The sequence below is a fragment of the Aulostomus chinensis genome, chromosome 9 (assembly GCF_037954235.1).
Source record: "Aulostomus chinensis isolate RoL2024-O1b breed Wild chromosome 9, RoL_Achi_v1.0, whole genome shotgun sequence".
NCBI classification, from domain to species: domain Eukaryota; kingdom Metazoa; phylum Chordata; class Actinopteri; order Syngnathiformes; family Aulostomidae; genus Aulostomus; species Aulostomus chinensis.
The window spans coordinates 10,702,419-10,720,703 of record NC_141328.1 but is presented as its reverse complement, the minus strand read 5'-3'; the positions used below and the strand labels follow the sequence as shown (position 1 = coordinate 10,720,703).

Genomic DNA, 18,285 nt, shown 5'->3' with positions numbered 1-18,285 from the left:
CTGACCAACTGATTAGCATGATTGTTCTGACAATCTTGACCTTAGATTTATCTTTCCATGAAGCACACATTATATTTTAGTTTTAAAAAATACATCCATTCCTATGATGTGCATACAAATATTACATTGAGTAATTGTGGTGCTTGCATGAAAGGACAGTAAGACAGCTGTGATTTATATTTTTAATGGTTTGTTTGACACTGTCATCAAACACCATCACACAAACAAGATTTGAAATGTTTTATTTTAATAGAATTTAGGACAACCAAATATGTAAAATAAAAAAGAAAACCCAACAGCAAAAGTGAAATTTTATTCACTCTTTTTTTTCCTTAAAAAAATATCAGCCTTTCCCCTTGTTCACAAACCATTTCAAAACCAGGACAAACAGAAATTACAGGATAAATTCAGAGAAGCTGGGAGGCCAATAACATCAGTTGGCAAATATAAATATAGTGGTTTGAACAGGGTCTCAAATAGCTCACATGGAAAGAGTGTGCATACAGTTTACACGACAGTAGGACACTCGGCACTGCCTGTATCAATCTTAATAATGTAGAAAACCATGATCCTTATTTACCAATTTAAATCAATGTGTTTATGACAAGGAAATATATATACATTCAGCCAGCTCTAAGAGTCTCTGGAGTATGGCATTTGTGTTGCCCCCTCAATCAACTTGATTGTCTATTCAGGGGCATAATTGTGAGAGTATGTGTAGTCTGAGTAGTAATCCTGTGCCTTACCCCTGCCTGCTGGGTAACCCCACGAGCAAGGTCCACCCCCAGTCCCGTCCAACCGTTCATGTCCTCGTCCTGGCCGTGGCCAAAGTCCCACTGGTGGTGCTCCTCTTCCTCTGAAACTCCCTAAAGAACCAGGACCCATTGCACCCCGCAAAGGCCCATGATTCATCTGTCCAGGGATGCCACCTAAACAACCATAACCAATGCCACACACTGGTTGTGGAGGAAGCTTAGGTCTCACCACTGAGCCCCCCCTATTGGCAACTGTGGGGACACTCAGAGAGGGTCCAAGGTTGTCAGTGCAATTCACCTGAGTCTTACTCCCCTGACTACCAGGGGTGCTGCCTCCAAGAGTTTCCCCACTCTTAGGGAGCCCACTGGGGTCTACTGGGCCAGATGGAACCACGACCTGGCTACTAACAGTCTTACAAGTGCTGGTTCCTGCTGTCCCCCACACTCCCTCCCCTGGTCCACTAAGTGTCCTGTCTGAATGTTGTGTTGGGGTACCACTGGCATTTATGGGAATGCCAGTCAGGTAACTTGGCTGTGCAATGTCACTGTGGTCTGTGTAGGGGAGGGAAGTGGTGAGTGGAGAAGTCCCCGCAGCCCCAGCTCCTCCAGAATCTGAGCCATATGTGTGGCCCAGCATCATTAGATGAGGTGGAGGGGGAGGTTTAACCTCTAATGGTAGGGAAGCCAGGTTGGCTAGAGGTCCTGCAGTTGCCTTGACAAGGGGCGCTGGAACTGTGGCAGAAGTTGTGGCAGGGGGGCGGTACTCCTGTTCCTGGGTACTGCTGCAGGGTGAGGCAGGATAGGCTGGAGAGGCCGCATAACTAGAAGAGCCGGTGTAGGATGACCATGATGCTGATGGACACAGGAAACTCTGGTGGGGATTTACAGGAAAACCTCCTGGAGATAAGTTGCCAATGTCTGAAGAGCCAATGCCTATTTGGTTTGAGGCTTTGAACTGAGAGATGGCTGTTTTTAGAGCATTGTAGTCAGACTGAGTTGGAGTTCTCTCAGGGGTGACTTGCTGGTCTGGGAGCGGAGGACGGAACTCCTCCATTTTTGGAGGGGGTGGTTGTGGCGGCTTCTCCTTCTCAGCTTCCGGATTTTGCTCTGAGCTATTCGATATGGTGGGTGGTTCACCGTCATCAGAGTCTAATGACATGTCCTCCTCTCCTATACACTCGTCATTCACTACTGGGTGAGTAGGGGTAGGCAGGTAGAGACAGAAAGAGCAAAGGGAAAAGTAAAGAGGAAGATAAAATCAATTTTTACACATGCACCTCAGAATGAAATGTGGGGAAAGAAACTGTTAAGCAGAGCAGCCATCATGAAATGGTAAGATATATGTATAAAAAGCAAGTTGGCAAAGAAATCATACTGCAGCAAAATTAAATGAAACCCCAAGTATTTGGGATTTGTGCTACAAATGATGACACTACCCACCAGTAGAGGGGGGCGTTGGAAGCTCATTTTGATTGATGGAGCCAATCAGGCTGTGGAAACCGCTCATAACATCATCAATGCTTGCTATCACGATTCCATTTCTGGAGTACTGCAGGAACATTTCAAATGGCCTTTCTGTAAAGACATATAAATGTGTAAAATCAGTTGAAAAGTCAGTTTGATGGATCAAAACAACACATTCATATAGATAAACGACTTATGTAAACGACTAAAAACACAATCTCTACACCTTTAACAAAGGTTTTTGGTTATGCGATGTATGGGCAAAATGATATAATAATAATGAGAATAAAGACAACCTGTGAGGAAGATGAGGTGCCGTTGTTGTGTGTGCTGAGCTTGAAGTTTTATCAGACATTCCAGATCTGGAGCCTGGCGGGACTGAGTGTCACACTCGTGATAAGGAAGAAACTCTACAAGGTGCTTCTTCTGATAGGCTGTCAGAAGATTTAGCAAGCCCATGGCATTGGTATTCAACCTAGGACAAAACCCCAAAGGTCAGCTTATAAAGTGCAGAAATTTCTTCAAATTGTCCTCACTGCTTAAGATCACTCTTGTGTGATTGTGTAAAATGTGACAGTTCTTATTTTGGGAAAGCTCATAATGAGGGACTAACCTTCCTAGCTCTTTTAGCTTCTTCTGGGACTTGCAGTGCACCTTCCACTGCCAGGGGTGTTCAGGGGTGCTCTGTTCCTCCAAGAACTTTAACAACCCCTGTAAACGTTCTAAACAAGAACAAGCTGTGATTAGTATGGTCCAAGCATTTCTAGATATGCACAGCTACCATCAAGGAACTTACCCTGTGTTATTAGGTCAGGATTAAGGACAAACTCATCAGACACCATGAAGCCTCCAGATACAAACAACTCATTGTAAGTGTGGTTCTTGACATCATCCAAAGAGTCAACGCCAGCGAAGCTCACTGAAGGCAGCTTCTTTAAAGATACAAGTGCTGGGATCTGCAGAGTGAAGAGATGAGATTTGATTGGACATGAATTTGTTCTATAATTTGTATTAAAGCTCAAGTCACAACAGTTTCTTATATTTTCATGTAATATTATATGTACATAGTATATATCCTGATATCCTGACACAACTTGCAAACAACATAGCCAATTAAAATTATCATGCAGCATAGGTACAGAGTTAATTAGGAGGCCATTCGGATTTTAAAATGCCTGGATACGCTGGTTCTGAATCATCTGAATTATAGACCGGAGATAAGACAATGTGTGTTTCTCAATTACAAGGAAGAAAGAACCATCTTGAGAGGTTTCTCAAACATAATCAGGACACACATTTTTAACAGCACCCAAGTAAAACAAGGGTGAAGCGGGTTGATCCCAGAGATCCTTGGGCGGTCAAGGTCGATCAAATCCATGTAAATGTACCAAATCCACAAACAGAAAATGCCAGGGGATCACAGCACTAACAGAAATGATACATTAGTTCATTAAGGTGCTATAGAGGGTAAAACTTGCAGATTCGGGTTTCTATAACACAGGGTTGATGAAAATTATAGTTTGATTTGGCTTTAAAATGTTACGGGTGGTTTATGGGCAGAATGGGAGCAGAGGTGGATAGAATACTCCATTCATGCATCTATTTTCTATACCGCTTATCGGTTAAGGGTTGCGGGGGGGCTGGAGCCTATCCCAGCTGACTTCTGACGAGAGGCTAGTACACCCTGGACAGATTGCCAGTCCGTCAGAGGGCCAACACATATGGACAAAAAAAACATTCATATTCACAGCTACACCTATGGTCAATGGTCACCTATTAACCTAACCTGCACATCTTTGAACTGTGGGAGGAAGCCGGAGTACCTGGAAAGAACCCATGCAGGCAGAGGGAGAACATGCACACAGAAAAGCCCTGGGCTCAAACCCGGGACTCTCTTGCTGTGAGGAGACAGTGCTAACCACTGCGCGCCCAGGATGGAATTCTCAACATTTAAAACATAGTGTGAAACTTCCTATCAGAGGTGGTATTGTCTGTGAAGTTGGATCTCTCAAATGTATTTAAGTACAAGCTAAAGCACAATTGGCTTATAAATAAAGAAATTAAAAGGCCATCTTAGAAGATGACGGTAAGGAAAATGAGAACATGGTCATTTGGCAGGCATTGTTAGCATTTCCACATTTTAAACATTTGTTCATATTTCTCTACAATTACTCTTTAAGCACAATGAACTTCAGGTGATTTCAGTGAAGGAAAATACTTTTCACTGCACCAGTTTAAAGTAAAAAAAAATCATGAAAAAAATGTTAAAAACTACAGTAGATCCATTATAAATCGAAGCGAAGTAAAATCTGGTCAACTGGACGTAAGTTTATCTTGAAGACGTTTCACCTCTCATCCGAGAGGCTTCTTCAGTTCTAGTGAAGAGTGTGGAAACTCCAGCTTATAAACCTATGTGAGAGGGAGTTTTCACCGAAACTCCCTAACGACCACCCCTGAAACTCCCTGACACCGCACAACGACTGTCGTTTGGGGAGGCCAGGTGAGTCTCGGGAGGGTCGTTTCCACCACAATAGCACTGACCACTCCCACATAGGTTTATAAGCTGGAGTTTCCACACTCTTCACTAGAACTGAAGAAGCCTCTCGGATGAGAGGTGAAACGTCTTCAAGATAAACTTACGTCCAGTCGACCAGATTTTACTTCGCTTCGATCTACGATGACCTGGATGAATGAGAACCTACACAGACATCCATTATAAATGTAATGGAATTTAAGTAAATACAATCAATTTAAGTATAGATACACAAAAAATCTAAAAATATTTACAACTAAATTTCCTTCCACTATTTCTGAAATTGTGCAGGAGTCTTGGCTATGGTCTATAGTGGATATGACTTAGAGGGATCCCTCCAGGAGTTTGCGTATTCTCCCTGTGCCTGCGTGGGCACTCTCTGGGTACTCCAGCTTCCTCCCACAGTCCAAAGACATGCAAGAGGGGACTAGGCTCATTGATACTCTAAATAGACCATAGGCGTGGCTGTAAGTGTGAATGGTTGTCTGTCTATATGTGTTGGCCCTTCGATGGACTGGCGACCCCTCCTCTCGCCTGAAGGCTGCTGGGATAGGCTCCAGCCCCCCCGCAACCCTAAACAGGATAAGTGGTAGAAAATGGATGGATGGATGAATGGATGGGATCACTCCAACCACAAAGGGATTCTCGCTATTGAGAAACACCCACTGACTGATGAAGAAAGTGACAGAAGGTCGTTTTTACCTTGTGTACATGTGCAGCAATGTCCTCGTTCTGAATGATGATGAGCAGTTTGTCTAAACTGCTGCTGTTTTCTAGAAACATTTGCGGGCTGCATTCGCTGTTGCCAAGACTTTTCAAGTATTCCTTTGCGACAGACAAGACAGACATAAAAGTAGGAGTCGAATGAATTCCTCTCTTACACACAAGTGACTAACATAAGGCATTGAGCACTGACACAAGACATTGTAGTCTGACATATCTATACAATCAACCAAAATTTGCCATTGGTTTTTGCCTGCAGATATGTGTGAATTGACAGAAGAGTGGTTCTCTAGCTGTACTAGAGGAATATGGGATCATCTGATTGAAAGATGTACAGAAACCTACTTGTTCTTTAGATAATCTAGTTAAAGTGAACTTGAATTTTATTTACAATTTACTTTTGTCAATTACGTAAGATACAGAGGAAAAGTTGGATCTGGGCTCTCATATGTGAAGAAAATATTAAAGTGGCATGTCATAGAATAAACTGATTAAAGTTTTGCATTTTGTTTGGTTGTGTAATACAATCAAAGTGAAGTTGTGACCTTGGGATCTATGAACAGGTGAGTGGCATTTGTCACTGTGTTCTGACATTTAATATAAAAAGGAATAAACACCACAATCTTTTATACCATACCTTTATCTCCTTGCAGACAGTGCTCTCCTCTCCCTCGTCTCCAGAGTAGATGTAGAACTTCACTGTGTTCTTGGTGACATCCTTAAAGATCTCAACCAGACTGCTAAAAACCTCTGGTTTCAGCTGACCGATGAGACTGCCCGCAAGAAGTCCGGTCCCTGAACCAGAAGCAGGACCTGGGTTTTGCGAGCTGGGGGAGTCTGGGGTGACTTGGGAAGGAGAATAGACATCTCCCACAGACTCTGCTGACTCTGTTTTTGCCTTAGTCTCTTTGATGGCACCTTGTTTACTGCTCTGAGAGGGGTTCTTTGACAGGGAGGGCTCTTCTTTTGTTTTGACAGTCTGCATGGGGGTGGGAGATGGTGCCGGAAGATTAGATGTTGTCACTGTGGGTGGAGGAGAAGTGACCTTGGGGGGCGCAGGTGGGGCTGGGATCAACTTGCCCATTTCCTCACACAGTGCTTTTACATGCCCCTGAACAGGGATGGGGGAGACATATGGTATAACAAAGTCTGAGAAGCAGCTATTAGGCAGCCAGCAATGGCGTAAAGGTAGCCGTGGCGGAAGCTGCAAAGTGTAGCAGATGCGATGGCTCTGCATGATGTTTTTAATGTCAGAAGTGAGGCTGTGAATTTCCTGATTGAGTATAGTGTCCAAGCTGATGGAGGGCCTGAAGGAAACCTCCTCTACCATTGGTAATGTTGGGGGTACAGCCGCCTTTTTAACGTCCATGACTGCAGGCGTCTTCAGCTCTGGATTCTCAGCCACTATCACAGCCTCAGGCTCAGGCTCTGGTTCAGGCTTAGGCTTGGGCTTCAGCTCAGGGAGAGGCTGTACATTGTCTGAAGGGAAGTAGAGACAAAACTTTTCAGAGTGATACCTTGAGAACTAAATCTACATGTGCCCAAAAGGGATGTATGTACATGAACTAACTAATTTACCTTCATTTGTAGGGTTTACCCAAGTTGTGTTGTCTGAGGTGTGACGTTGGTCTGGTGGGGAGCCCGCACTGAATGGACTTCCAGGGCTACAATCCATGTCCTCCTAGATAAAGCAAACAAATAGTCAATATCTATGAACAAATTAATTTCATGGTAGAAACATTCCATAGAAACAGAGCTCAGCTCACCTCTGTGTAGTTTGTTTGTAATGCTGGCTCATTTTGTTTCCTAAGATCTGGGTCAGGGAGGGCAGGTGCCCCCCTTCCTGAACCGAGAACAGTTGACGGTTCACCATGGTTTGCTTGAACAGGCATTGATCCCTGAGCCACAGCTTTGTTAAGAGTGGACAACAGGATCTTGAGAAGACGCTGGGCTTCGCTGACTGCTGAAGCATTAGTGTTGCCACAGGCCCTCAAATCAGTGTCATAGATACCCATGCTCTCCATCACAGCTGTCAGATTGTCACTCTGTCCACCTTCATCTCCAATCTCATCTGCTTGTGCACCTGTCAGAATACACACAATCCAATGATGGCACATGCTGAATTTAGTATAGTTCCATGCTAGTATATCCTAAAACAAGGTTTCATGTGCTACACAAGAAAGGCAAATGAGGATTTGTATTACTGCAAATCAAAATGAAAAAAAAAAAACCTTAGAGGCAGGGTAATAACAAAACAATAAGTATTTGAACAATCACATCTACACAGTCCTCTAAATTTTGTGTAACCAGTTGCTTGTTAATATTCTGAGCAGCCAAGTGTATGTTTGCACTACGATGGCTATTTGGCTATGTTTACAAGAATGGCAATATTCACTTAAAAACTTGATTAAGACAATGCTCTGGATAAAACACTCATGTAAAAAGACATCTCTGAATAAAGTCCTTCATAATAAGTAATAATCTGACAAAGACGTCCAGGGCTTTTGCAGTATTTTTGTAAAATGTCACGTCAACTGCTTTATGACACATGGTCCAGCTTACAAGTGTTACAAACTCAGCTCCAGGGCTGAACCACTTAAAAAAAAAATAACTGTGATTATCTTGATTGACATTGCATTTGCAAAATTATTTGCAAAATTGGAGTGCATATTATGATGAATGAATAAATGAATATGACATCCCTGCAGCGCTACAATATATAATGTAAGTTGTTACTCTGACACACAATTAGCCTTTAACAAATTTATGCCTTCCTGCAATTTGAAAATTGCTGTAAACTGTTTTGGGATTTTGGTTAATTTTGCAGCCTGACTTGGCTCTGAGTTCAGTTTTCTGTAATATTAGCACTTTGAAGCTAAACAAACAGCATCGGTTCTTTCTCACCTCTACTGGGCTCACCGTTGCTGAGTGGATCTGTGCGGGGGTGTTTGTTCATGCCTCCCCTCTCATCTCCCTCAAATTTCCTCTTGAGATTGTTCAAGTCCCAGGATCCATCTTCACCCCTTTCTTTTCCAGGATCCTTCACTAGTGCTTTCTTGTGGAGTTGGATTAATTTAAGTAACTGCTTCATCTTTTCTTTATCATACTCATTCTGGGATAGCCGCAACCTCTGGGGCTGAGGCTGAGACTCAATGTGCGTCTTGTGCTGCAACTGGGCCCCATTTGAATGGGCCGCACCTGGCCTTGGTCTGCTGCTGTCTGGAGATGGCTTCTCCTGTGCTGGCCTTTCTGGAAGTGGCCTTTCTGAGGGTTTATCTGCCCTGTCTGAGCCCCTGTCTGAGCCGCCCCAGTCAGAAACGGGACTGTATTCTACTGGGGCTGGGGCAGGTGTAGGTATCAGTACGGGGTTCCGTATCCGTTCAATGATGTCTTTTGCCTTGTTCAAAGGTAAAATATAGTTGGCAGGATTGTGGACATAAGAACGCAGCACAGCATCCATGTTAAATTTATGTCTTGGTACCGGGAGCGGGTTGGTCCGTTCATCCACATTATATTTGTAGTCTGGCAAGATGAATGGCCGCACTGTTCCTGAATCCATGCGAGTTAAATAATCAGTGGCCTGTCGCTCCACCCCAGAACTCAAGTCCTTGCCTGGGTTGGGCCGCAGCTTGAAAAGGGCGTAATGCAGGGCAGGCATGAAAGGTTCCACATTGGACAGGATAGCAGACTGAGGCTCCACTGTCAATGGCTCTGGCTCGAATAGTCTGGATGCTAAGAGAGAGGACACAAATGTCAGCATCACAGCATCATACACACAGACAGGTGCTTAAGAATAGCTCAAAGCAGGAGTCATGGAAAAGACATGGAAATCTTTCAAATTTAGTGTGCCACAAGGACAGCGACTAGCCTACTTCTTTTCCAATAGTCTTTCCGTTAACGTGAGGAAGTTCAGGTGTTTGTTTGTTTATATCCAAACAAGTCTGCAAATCAAACGGTCAGGTTTTGGGCTTCACACAGATGCTGAAGTCCGGTATGAAAAATTATGGCTAGATATTGAAAAATACTCACAATACTTGACAACCATCCTTGACTCCTGAAAGATGAATAATGCTTGCAGGTTCTTTTCCACCCTCCCCCGCCGCTCTACAAAACAAACGGAAACTTCTTTAAAAGCCGGAAGCTCACCGGAGGCAACAAGTAGGTGTTCAACTGGCACGATGAGGAATTATGAGAGGAGTAAAAGAAAAGCTTTTTGGTACCTTTGGACTCAACCATCTGAGCGGAGGACAGAAGAAAGAGAAAGCCCCTGTCAAACAAGGACTTCACCAGCACCTACAACAGGAGAAGAGAACTGTCAGAACAAATTATTACCAGACCGTATGAGCAATTACCTTACATATCAGTTGCTTAACACTTCTGTTTTCAATTCTCCTTATTGTACAGTGTACAATTACATTACATTGGTTATTACAGAAAGGTTTATGTATTTGTTTTGGGGATGCAAGACATTGCATTTTTTGCTGATATTTTACAGCAGAGTTCTGCAAAAGGTAAATATATATTATCTGTATGAAAATAGGTTTGCATGATTTTGGCATTTGGAAACATAATGGAAAAAAGACATGTAAATAATAGGAATTTTAACAAATAACAGTTCCCTTTATTAACAAAACATTTCAAAGAGTCATATATTTATTGTTGTTTCCTCATCTTTGATGATCAGTAAAAAACGAGAGCAAAATTAGCCTGATTATACAGTAAATAACAGCATTTGGGCCAATATAATGAAAAAATGACTAGTCCCTCCAGTGCCTTTAAAATTAAAAAAAAATGAAAAAAGAAATGTTACTGGAACAAATATTGCCTTAATTATACAAAAGTAATCCTTTTTTTAAGACATGTACTTTATCAGATTTTGAACCAACAAGAAACCAAAGGAGAAGTTTTCCACTGTTTTAAATTCATTCATTTTGTTGAAAATGGTGTTTCAGTGTCATGATTATGTACCTTTTGGGGAACTTCATGCATGAGAAGCTAATACGTGTGTGTGTGTGTGTGTGTGTGTGTGTGTGTGTGTGTGTGTGTGTGTGTGTGTGTGTGTGTGTGTGTGTGTGTGTGGATAACAAGGTAACTCACCATCCTGTCCCTCTCCAGTTTGTTGATCAGTGCTGTCAGTGAACCGGATATTGGTTTACCTTTCCCATCCACAACTTCAAATAGGCTACAGGACATCCCAAACTTCATCACTGCAAACACATAAAAATATGTTGAAATAAAAAAAATTACACACACACACACACACACAAAATCTTGATGGACATTTAATTTTTCATATGTTTAGTATTATAAAAGTTTAAAAAGATGGCTGTGTCTCATATCATTTATACCAGCAGTAGAAATTGAATTTCATTTGATGTATTACTACCCACATGCTTCAGATATTTGTCTTGTCATTACATCATATGACAATATGTATGTGTGGTCCTAACTAACCTTCCCGTGATACGCTGTAGGTGTCCCAAGAAAAGAGCACTGACGGAATCTTTCGCTTTACCTGCTCCAGCTGCATCCCCCGACTCACCTCAAGCTTTTCAGGCCTGTTCAATCAAAGCAAATGCAGAGAATCCTAATGTCTGCATGTCAAACTAATTATTCTCATTTCTTCTTTTTACATACAAAAGTGCAGTATTACACATCAACTCATAAAAAATGTCTAAATGTCTTTAATGGTTAACAGAGAAAAGCCCAGCAACACTAAGGATGTTTCTCTAGAAATACACAGAATTACATGACTAAATTATAAAAGATTTACTCACAGTTTGAAAGGAAGGTAGGGCCGAGAGGACGATCGTAAACTGATTGGAAATAACTCCTGGCCCTTGTTGACAAGAGGACCACTCCACACAGTGTAGCAGCGTTTCCCTGTACCAACAGAACAAGGCAAAGGTCAGACATGATACAGCCAGAAAGCGGAGCTCATAGCATTTTATAACTGCTGATATCTGACTAAAAAAGGCACAGAACTTGACAAATTGTCCTGTCTAGGAGTTTTTCACTAGTTTTCTCTCATTTTACACAGGAAGTATGCCAATTAGGTAGTTTGTAGTTCCAGAGGCACCCAAAGCAAGTTTGACAGAGCCACAATTTCTTTACCTGAGCTGACATATGATATGTTTTCACTTGACCTATGAAAACCTCAAGTGATTGGAGATACTGGAGATAATAAGCTTCCCAACAGTGTTCATCAACTTCTTCTCTTAACCCAGGTTCTCTTCCTCACACTCTGTGCCCGCTCCAATAAAAATGTACATGTTGTGCATTATTTGACTCTTCTTCCATAAAAAAATGGATCCATGATGTGCTGCCTACTTCAGTCACAAGAAACAGGTTTACTAAAGCCAACATCAAAAACACAAGAGAAGGAAGACAGGAGGGTATCTCCATGATGCAGAAAATGAGAGCAATATGATTATATACAGTGTGCATTTGTCCCAGCAGAGCTTCATTTGTTGGCATTCTTAACATAATGTTTAATAAGTTTGCATATATAACTATTCCTTTGACATAATACCTCTATTTCTCATTGACAATATCATCAGAATCCTTCTGAACAAAACTTAATTTCCAAAAGAGTTGATATGCTGAGTCAAAGGGCTTATAGCTGATTTAAAGGAGAAATTCTGTACACAACCTGGTTTAGAGCAGGTTAACTTTGCAACATAAATTACCATGGCAATCTAGCCAGGTGAAGAGAACCTTGCTTACCCATTAATCTTGCTTTGTAGTGCATCACTATTGTCAAAAGAGCCTTTATATAAATCCCAGTTTGCACAGACAAGATACACAATGAGACTTAGTTGTTCCAAATACATTCATTTAAAATGGTTTACCTCTAATTCCTCCAGGGGAAATTGTGTTAAGCCTGTGAAGCAAAGACACAGGAAGGCTATTTACAAACAGAATCAAAAGGAGATGTCACATTTCATGTAAACCTCCTGAACTACTTGAAAATACTTTTGAGCTTCATCACTTCCTACACGGATACGAACCTGTGTGCTGTCAATGAGGTCGCTGCAGCCTCCTTGCCTTTGTATTGAAAGGAAACCACGGCGTAGGGGCACACATGCCGGGGTCGTGCCTTGATCTCGTCAAATGCAAACTCAAAAAAATATTGCTGAAAGACATTAAAAAAAAGCCGCATTAAAAAAACTAACACTATGCCAGTAATTGAAGAATTTAAGTGTACTATGAATAAATTCACACTCAGAGTAGCTAAGCGCCCCTTGACAAAATTCTCCTCATTACCTGGCAGTTGTTAGTTCAAACATCCGGCAGTTAGTCACAGCACATTCAATAAACAGATTATGTTTTTACTTATATTTTGGGGGCATCAGAAAGCAGTTTGAGGACAGGGCTGAAGTAGAATGTCATATTGTGTGTTATGTTAGGGAGAAAAAAAAATGTTATATTTGGCCATTAAAATATAAAACCCTTAAGCACGTGTGTAAACACATAGAGCTGCATGTTGACAACACTAGCAAGTGCAGCAAAAGTTAATACCCAGCAAGAAGAGTGAACATTGTGTATACATCCTTCAAAATGTGACCAAAAAAAGAATTTCTAACACAAACACCATAACCCAAATAATCTTTAACAATGTCAATACACAAGCAGCACTCGCAAAAACTTCAGTGATCTTCATATATTTCCTATTTATTCATGGCATTGAGACAACCGATTCACACTCACACACAAACACTGATAACTAGTCCGTCTGCTTGCTTCTACATGTGAACAAGATGTGAGCAACCAAACACGTATCCACAAGCAAAATGCATCCACGCCGGATGAGATGCATCGCATGTGTGCAAGAGCCAACAAGCCAATGCAAACAAAATTCGGTTGGACATGTCATTTATCAATTTGCAAGAGTGTTACATTAGCATGGACAACAACCAGCAGAATCTTTAAAATCTGTAATTATTACATTACATTACATAAATTAAAATAAGGACAGTAAATGGACAGAGAGAAATTCTTGGAATAATTGAAAATTGAAACTATGATTAGCCCAGACATTCAATATTTTGGTGTACCTAACTATCACACTATAGCCTCTCCAGCTGCAGCATTCATTTTCAACCTTCAATTCACTGTGTTGTGGTTGGCTTTATTTATTAGATCAGCGGTTCCCAACCTTTTGTGGCAGTGCACCCCCTTCTATATACCAACCAATACCCACAACTTCGGCAAAATGCAACAATGCCACATACAGTTAAAAAAAAAGATAACTTCTTCCACACTTTATCTTCAAGGTTCAAGATGATCATCTTAAGATGATTTGCATGTTGAAAAGCCCGCATTTATTTATTAACTGATATATCAGCTTTTGATTTTAAATTTTACATAGGAAATGTTTATTTACACGTCCTTATTGAGTGGGAAAATCCCACTTAATAAACACTCCAAACCCCCCATCACTTTTTTTAAATCTCGCGTACCACCACACTTTGGGAATCCCTGTACTAGATGCTACATGAAGTCTGATAATGCTATGCATATGAGTTGCAGTGGTATTCAAATTGTTGGTCTGATTGTGGTCCAGAAGAAGTTGCACACCTCTAATTTGGGTTTGGATCAAACTGTCCCAGTCCACACCAAGTGAAGAAGGTATTAAAGGGCTAAGAGACATGACTCATTAACTAACATTAGTATGATATTAAGAGCAACTCTTCAAAAGGTGAATAAAAAAGGAATCATGTTTACCTGTGTGAGCTCAAAAGCCCTGTAGGACAGCAAAGATGTAACCCTACTGGCACTTTTGGACAAATGACAGTCGAACTTGGTTGTAGGTTCCTTTGCATTCTTCGGCATGTTCTCATGGATGTGCTTTATTCTGCCCTGAGATACAAAACACACACGTTGGCTTCAGAGAATTACAAATACAAGTCACTCAGAATTACATATGGAAAAAAAAAAAAATGAAAAAAAATACGTATGGAAGCCATACCCTCATGACTTTAAAAACGATCATGTCTCCAATCGAGCCCACTTCAAAAGGATTTATTTGTAACAAATCAGAAAATTTGGAGAGATAAACACCTAAAATGACAAAAGAACCAAAGAACCACATTAAGGCAAAACGCATCATGTTCACATATTGAAAATATAATAATCTAATCTAATGATCCATTACTTTGTCATGCATGTTAATAAATCTGAAACCTAACATGAATTCCCTGAGGGATTTGATGTTGTAAACCAACTTGACTGACTGTGTTTACATGCACTAAATATTCCACCACAACTCCAATTTATGCTCCATTCAAAATTGGACAACATTACGACTAGCCTGTTTACATGCTGAAGAAAATGAATATGCCCATTGCACTTCTGTTCACATGCAGCCACGCAAATCAAACTAGCTAGGCTTGTCAGAAAGACTACGGATGGGAGTAAAGTTTGCTGCTGTTGTTTCCTTTCTCTCCGCTTAACATATTGCACTCAATGAGAATTAACAATAAAACTTCTTCCAATATGGTGACTTCCATCAAAAATGTATTTCTAATCAGTTGCAGAACGACATGTTTTGCAGGTAAGATTCATTGTGGGTTAATCATCTCTTGTGTGCTAATTCCACAGTTCAGCTACTTTGTTGCGACATGTTACATGATTAAACTACTGAGTGTATTTCAGTAAGTTAAACAGGAGTTATATCTACATGGTAGCATTAAGTAACACATTTACAATGGGCATCGACAAGTAAGAGGCCACGTGCTGCAAGGTAACCTGAATAATACCATTAAATCTCCCATGTGACTCAAAATGAGAGATGAGATATAAATTGTTAAGAAATAAAGGTTGAATTTCGAGAATCCCACCAGAATGTGCTGTTGCTATGACCCTTGTCAATTTCCGGATATGTGATTTTCTGAATGATGGTGGAATAAAAGTGAGCAAGTATATGCAGCCATTATTGCATATATCTGCTCCATTCTCAAACGTTAACAATTCAAATATTAGTCGTGACTACATAGTACAATCTTGTTTTGAAGCAAGCAACATGCAAGACACCAACTTACCCACTGATGGATTTCCTACAGTTGTTATCCCCGAGTGCCCAACTGACAAACCCTTCTCGCAGATCCACTGAAGCTAAACGAGAGCGCACACAAAGCTCTTACAAAAAATATTCTTTACAACTTGTCCATTCTCTTTCGTATGTGCCAGGGAGGCTTTGCAGGCAGACTAACCTTGGATTTGTCTGGATAAAGGAAGCAGTACGACTCAGTCAGTTCTTGTTCGGTCCGCCCATCCTGCTTCATCTCCCGTCGCTTCTCAATAAACTGGCACACAAATGGAGAAGAAAATGAGGAAAATACATCTAAACTTCTGATAGCTAAATACTTCTTTTTTATCTTGTCATTTTTTTGGTTTTCTCCCTTTATTTTCTCTCCAATAGTACATCTACAATTTTACCCTATTCCCAAGTTGCCTCCAACACTCTCTTCATCTCTGTGAGGAGAGTAGCCAATGACCTCTCTGTGGAGTCATTGGCCACATCTTTTCACCTGACAGAAAGTGGTTTAACCAGAGGGATGTAGCATGAGGGAGGTTCAAGCTATACCCACCATTCGCCGTCCTCCCCAAACAGGTGCTAGTCCCGCAACCTGGCACATACCCTCATCTGGCTTCCAACCCCAGACATGGCGACACAGGGAACCAAACCATGAGCCCTCATGTTGGTTAGCATTGCAATAGCCTGTTACACTAACTGAGCACCAGCTACATGATGCAACCTACTATGTTTTTTGTGTTACTAAAAATATATGATTCTACTGTCACCTGAAATTGTGGATTAATAAAAAGAACATAAGTGAGATGCTATTGGATACTGTGGGGAGACCATGACCAACCTCCTTCTCCAGCAGCTCATTATGAATGAGCCTGGCCTTGCAGTATGAAAAGGTTCCTCGGGATGATGAGTCTAGGTAAAACGAGGAGACAACCTTCACAAGTTCCTCAAACTCCCGACTGTCAGGGGGCAAAAACTGGTACAAGCCTGCACACACAGAGATGACAATCAGTGGATTAGCATAGGGCATCTGGAAAATAGACACGTGCATGTACAGAGGAGCCATAGTTTACGTCCTCCCTGGAAAACTGACATCAAGCCTTTCTAGATTTTCTTGCACAGAAAGAGGTTAATTTAGCTCAATATGGAAGTTACATGTACTCATAAAACTGACATTAGTAACAGGATGTGAGGTGAATCATGCTTTCTGGCAGGTATTCTGGATTTGGATGATGTACAGCATACAAGGAGCCAACAACGGCTGCCCAAAACAGAGCCAGCTTACTAAAATAGGACAGAGTTACTCAACTTGAAAAGACATTGATGAAGAATTAACAGGAATCATAGTTATCACTCACTCCAATGATAAAGCCTCCCATGTGTCAACAAATTCCTTGCATAGAGCATCATCTCACTTATGCTGTACAGTAAACATCTCCAGTGAGGGAGCACAATAAAGGCTGGAGATGGGTCAATGGAATACACACACAGGTTGGTCTAACATCTGTTATATTTCTAAGTTAGGCAATAAATATTACATCTATAAGATATGCAACCTGCTGAGGGTAAGTTTGACCAAACACGGCAGTCCGGCTACTTTTGCATATATATGAATAGGTTATGATTCACAGCAACAGTCTTTATGTAACTTAAAAGTGTATTGCCCATTTTAACATATGATGAGATCTGTAGTGGTCTCAAACAGGTTATGAAATTCCAGTGACTTCAAATGTGGACATGGGAAATTGGACATTTCATTTCAAGGGTCGTGGAGCTGTTAAACATTTTAAATACATGGCTGGGGTGGATTAATTTATGTCCTTCACTGAGGTCAATCAGACACCCACATGTTGTGAGATGATAGCTGCAAAACACTTTTAACAACAGCAGCATTGTTCCATCAGACACAGGTCTGGGGTTCTGTAAACAGAAACCAAACTAGGTGGGTTTTCAGATGGGAAATATTCCACTTTAAGGCGCCTACAAAGCGACGGGGACGTCTACTGGACAACTTGGACAGCTGAGCCAAGCTAAACTATGTGCAGTAAAACAACTCACACTAATGTCAACTAAGACTGCCTGAGTGTTTTAAGGGAAGTATGCGAATATAGTTAAGATCTAAAAGGAATATTTTGTTTTGCCGTAAATAATAAGCGAGGACAGACAGCTAGCTAGCAGGCTAGCAACATGCAGCAGGAATATGAAAGACAGGACAGGCTCTATTCAAAATAATAGCGTTATGGCACCTCCTTTGCGCTCTCTAATCTTCCTCGGGATTTGAAAATTTTTCCGTGGCAGCTCCTCGCTTCGTCTCTGGCCTGGTATGGGAGAACTGTTTAAGCTCCGGCCGTCTGACTGCACGCTTCTCCGCCGCTCAGGGGCTTCTTGCTCGGGCATTACACTGTCTCCACATCCAGGCTGATCGCCATTTTGGTTGGCTGTGGCCGAGGTGGCGGTTGAATTCTTCTGGGGTTCGCCACCCTCCTGGTGCCGATCGCCCGTCTCGGAACAGCCTGAGTCCTTTTTCCCCATTGCGCTGGGGTTCAAAGCCATTTTCGGGCACCGTGCACGCACTACGGGCAATGTAACGTGAGTTCTAACGATTACGGTGCCGCTTCACACATACACACACTCTCCTCCTCACCCAGCCTCCGCCATTGTGAAAATGACGTACACGTTCTTCTCCACTGCAAAACGCTACCGTCACTATGTTTACATACAAGAGAATCCGCGCCACCCAGCGACAGTTAGTGGTACCGCGAGAATTGTTGCAG

General features: G+C 41.6%; 1 protein-coding gene across 2 annotated transcripts; it reads right to left on the bottom strand.

The window, feature by feature from the left end:
* Positions 1–225: 225 nt before the first annotated feature.
* Positions 226–18,188, bottom strand: tasorb (transcription activation suppressor b). 2 transcript variants are annotated; one of them, XM_086213733.1, is made up of 23 exons: positions 17,758–18,188; positions 16,353–16,498; positions 15,690–15,782; positions 15,519–15,591; positions 14,447–14,538; positions 14,203–14,337; positions 12,486–12,610; positions 12,327–12,358; positions 11,253–11,358; positions 10,930–11,033; positions 10,573–10,682; positions 9,696–9,768; positions 9,505–9,579; positions 8,380–9,207; positions 7,242–7,558; positions 7,054–7,156; positions 6,113–6,954; positions 5,455–5,577; positions 3,016–3,175; positions 2,833–2,941; positions 2,516–2,694; positions 2,196–2,330; positions 226–1,946 (listed from the first exon to the last, which is right to left on the bottom strand). In XM_086213733.1, the coding sequence occupies exons 1-23, from the start codon at positions 18,062–18,064 to the stop codon at positions 688–690; spliced, it is 5,526 nt and encodes a 1,841-aa protein (XP_086069859.1). In that variant the 5' UTR covers positions 18,065–18,188; the 3' UTR covers positions 226–687. The 2 variants fall into 2 exon arrangements, with proteins under 2 accessions (XP_086069859.1, XP_086069860.1); XM_086213734.1 differs by having other exon boundaries at positions 226–1,943.
* Positions 18,189–18,285: the final 97 nt, after the last annotated feature.

Coding starts and splice junctions, on each gene's coding strand:
- tasorb (XM_086213733.1), bottom strand. CDS start 18,064: ATGGCTTTGAACCCCAGCGCAATGGGGAAAAAGGACTCAGGCTGTTCC. Junction 15,783..16,352: donor ATGAGCTGCTGGAGAAGGAG/GTTGGTCATGGT, acceptor TTTGTGTGCCAG/TTTATTGAGAAGCGACGGGA. Junction 2,331..2,515: donor GCACCTCATCTTCCTCACAG/GTTGTCTTTATT, acceptor ATGTCTTTACAG/AAAGGCCATTTGAAATGTTC.